Source organism: Galendromus occidentalis, unplaced genomic scaffold (genome assembly GCF_000255335.2).
Source record: "Galendromus occidentalis unplaced genomic scaffold, Mocc_1.1 scf7180000076830, whole genome shotgun sequence".
Classification (NCBI taxonomy): Eukaryota; Metazoa; Arthropoda; class Arachnida; order Mesostigmata; family Phytoseiidae; genus Galendromus; species Galendromus occidentalis.
Window position 1 is genome coordinate 3,492 of NW_003804819.1, and position 2,882 is coordinate 6,373.

At 53.3% G+C, this 2,882-nt stretch overlaps 1 protein-coding gene across 1 annotated transcript in view; it reads left to right on the forward strand.

The window, feature by feature from the left end:
- LOC114828027 (uncharacterized) overlaps positions 1-2,059 on the forward strand; it is a gene marked incomplete at its 5' end in the record, with an annotated part of 4,683 nt that extends 2,624 nt beyond the window's left edge. The window contains 2 exons of the mRNA XM_029110580.1: positions 955-1,411; positions 1,909-2,059. Of these exons, the coding sequence (XP_028966413.1) occupies positions 955-1,411; positions 1,909-2,059 (608 nt within the window). The remainder of the gene's footprint in view (positions 1-954; positions 1,412-1,908) is intronic.
- Positions 2,060-2,882: the final 823 nt, after the last annotated feature.

Consider the following 2,882-nt stretch of genomic DNA (forward strand, 5'->3'; position numbering starts at 1 on the left):
GATTCAAAGGATAACATAGATGGAAATTAAGACTCTCGAGTTCCCTTCAGAAGATGATAGTCTTATTATTTGCTCCATAAATTATCGTATCCTACAACCGTTCGACATATATTCCTTATTTACATGGGTTCAGCGACCGAGTTCCGTGGTCGATGTGATTTTTACAATGCGAGTTCGGGACTCAATTTCTCGCCGGCTGTTTCGTTCTTTTTGTACAAGATAGACGTCGAGCTACCTAATTTGGAGGAGAATTTAAATATTTTCTTTCATGCTGCGGAGATGGTGCTTCAAACTGAAGCGATCGCAGCCCTGATCGGGGAACACTGCCATAATGTGGGTCACGGCGACGGGTCTACGACGAAACGGCGCGGAGTTCTCGGCACTGAATCTGTGGAGGATTTCCCTGAAAGAGGCAACACCACAGTGTTCTGCACAATCAATTCGACGCTTCTCGTAGCAGTTCCACTATATCGAGTCGGTTTGGTTAGCAGGCCCTCAACGGCGCAGCCCATAATGGCGCCCAATGTTTCCGTGGCGCTGCCTCCCGGGCGTGGTTCGGCTCTAAACCTTAGTTTCGCTGCTCTTGGGGCCTGACTTTAGTTAGGCCGCTCCGCAGCCTAACTCAAGTCGTCCCCAACGCCCCCCCAACTAAGGTTTAGGCCGCCATGTCATTGCTCCGAATATGCTCGCTTGCGCTCGCCTATCGTAGCTTCCGGATGTGCTCGCCCGGGGAACTAACCTAACCCGACTTAATATCGTGATACTGCTTTGATCGGCGCCCAACTGGATAGGCTTCACACTATTGTCGCGCCCCTTCCAGAAAAATCCCTCATAGGCTCGGTGCCCGGAATCCCGCGCCGTTTTGGGCCGCGCCGTTTTGGGCCGCGCCGTTTTGGCCGCGCCGTTCTGGTCGCGCCGTTTTGTCGCACTCCGACATTTACCATGGTAACGAAGACGGCCGCGCGCCCGAGGCTCACTGGCCCAAGCTCGAGAACTTGAAAGAGCTCTACTTGGAGGGGGTTCCTCGAGTGAAATCCGCTCCGTTCCTCCGACGTTTGCTCACAAACTTCCCGAATCTAGACGTTCTGGATCTTGAAGGTACTCAGCTGAACGAAGACGATATCGTTGCAATCGCCCAGCTCTTGCCCAATCTCCGGGAACTCTACCTGGGTCACACTGGACTCAGAGACACGTCAATCATGCGGCTGGTGTCCAGCGGATGCCTCTTTGAGAGGCTGCAAATCGTCTGCTTGTGCGAAACCAACATATCGGACGTTGGCCTCGAAACCCTGGTCAGCGTGTGTCCATCGCTGCGTTCGGTCACCGTGAAGCGCTCGCTGGTGAGCAGCAAAACCGCAGAGGCTTTGCAGGCGCTCCACCCCGGTCTCCAAGTCGACCGGGTGGCCGCGGAGTGCGACGAAACGGCGCGGCCAAAACGGCGCGGCCCAAAACGGCGCGGGATTCCGGGCACCGAGCCTACGAGGGTTTTTTTTGGAAGGGGCGCGACAATAGTGCGAAGCCTATCCAGTTGGGCGCCGATCAAAGCAGTATCACGATATTAAGTCGGGTTAGGTTAGTTCCCCGGGCGAGCACATCCGGAAGCTACGATAGGCGAGCGCAAGCGAGCATATTCGGAGCAATGACATGGCGGCCTAAACCTTAGTTGGGGGGGCGTTGGGGACGACTTGAGTTAGGCTGCGGAGCGGCCTAACTAAAGTCAGGCCCCAAGAGCAGCGAAACTAAGGTTTAGAGCCGAACCACGCCCGGGAGGCAGCGCCACGGAAACATTGGGCGCCATTACGGGCTGCGCCGTTGAGGGCCTGCTAACCAAACCGACTCGATATAGTGGAACTGCTACGAGAAGCGTCGAATTGATTGTGCAGAACACTGTGGTGTTGCCTCTTTCAGGGAAATCCTCCACAGATTCAGTGCCGAGAACTCCGCGCCGTTTCGTCGTAGACCCGTCGCCGTGACCCACATTATGGCAGTGTTCCCCGATCAGGGCTGCGATCGCTTCAGTTTGAAGCACCATCTCCGCAGCATGAAAGAAAATATTTAAATTCTCCTCCAAATTAGGTAGCTCGACGTCTATCTTGTACAAAAAGAACGAAACAGCCGGCGAGAAATTGAGTCCCGAACTCGCATTGTAAAAATCACATCGACCACGGAACTCGGTCGCTGAACCCATGTAAATAAGGAATATATGTCGAACGGTTGTAGGATACGATAATTTATGGAGCAAATAATAAGACTATCATCTTCTGAAGGGAACTCGAGAGTCTTAATTTCCATCTATGTTATCCTTTGAATCTGGGGGAAATGCAGATCAAGGGGGAGGCACAGAGTCAGCGGAGAAATTAGCCCACTCACGCACCGTAGGGGCTGAGAGAGGGAGGGGGGCTGAAGTCAATCAAGAGAGTCGTTCAAAGGTCTGAAAGTCTGAGAGAGGAAAATATTCTGGCGGCATGGTTCAACTTCGTCTAGATTACCTTCCGCTCTTCGCATAAGGCGTCGCAGCCGACTAGCACGGCGAAGGCTGCGAGGAGAAAAGACCATTGCACGTTTGCGAGGAATGAGAGCGGCAAGGATAAGGTGACCGTCTCGGATATCCACGAACCCTCAGATTACTCGCTCTCACCCAGGGTCAGAAGCAGCAATGTGCGGCCAACGGCGGAGAGTCCGGGCAGAAAGATTTTGCGAAGATCCGACTGGGAAAGACTGTGGTCTCGATGTACGACTGCCGGGTGCTTAGGCACCGAATAGATCGGTTAGTGGAAGTCCACTTGATGAGGTAGATTTTACGGAAGTACCCCTCGGTTCTCTAATTTATTATCGACCACCCCGCCCCGTGATTCTTCAAATCTGAATAAATGCGTAGCTCC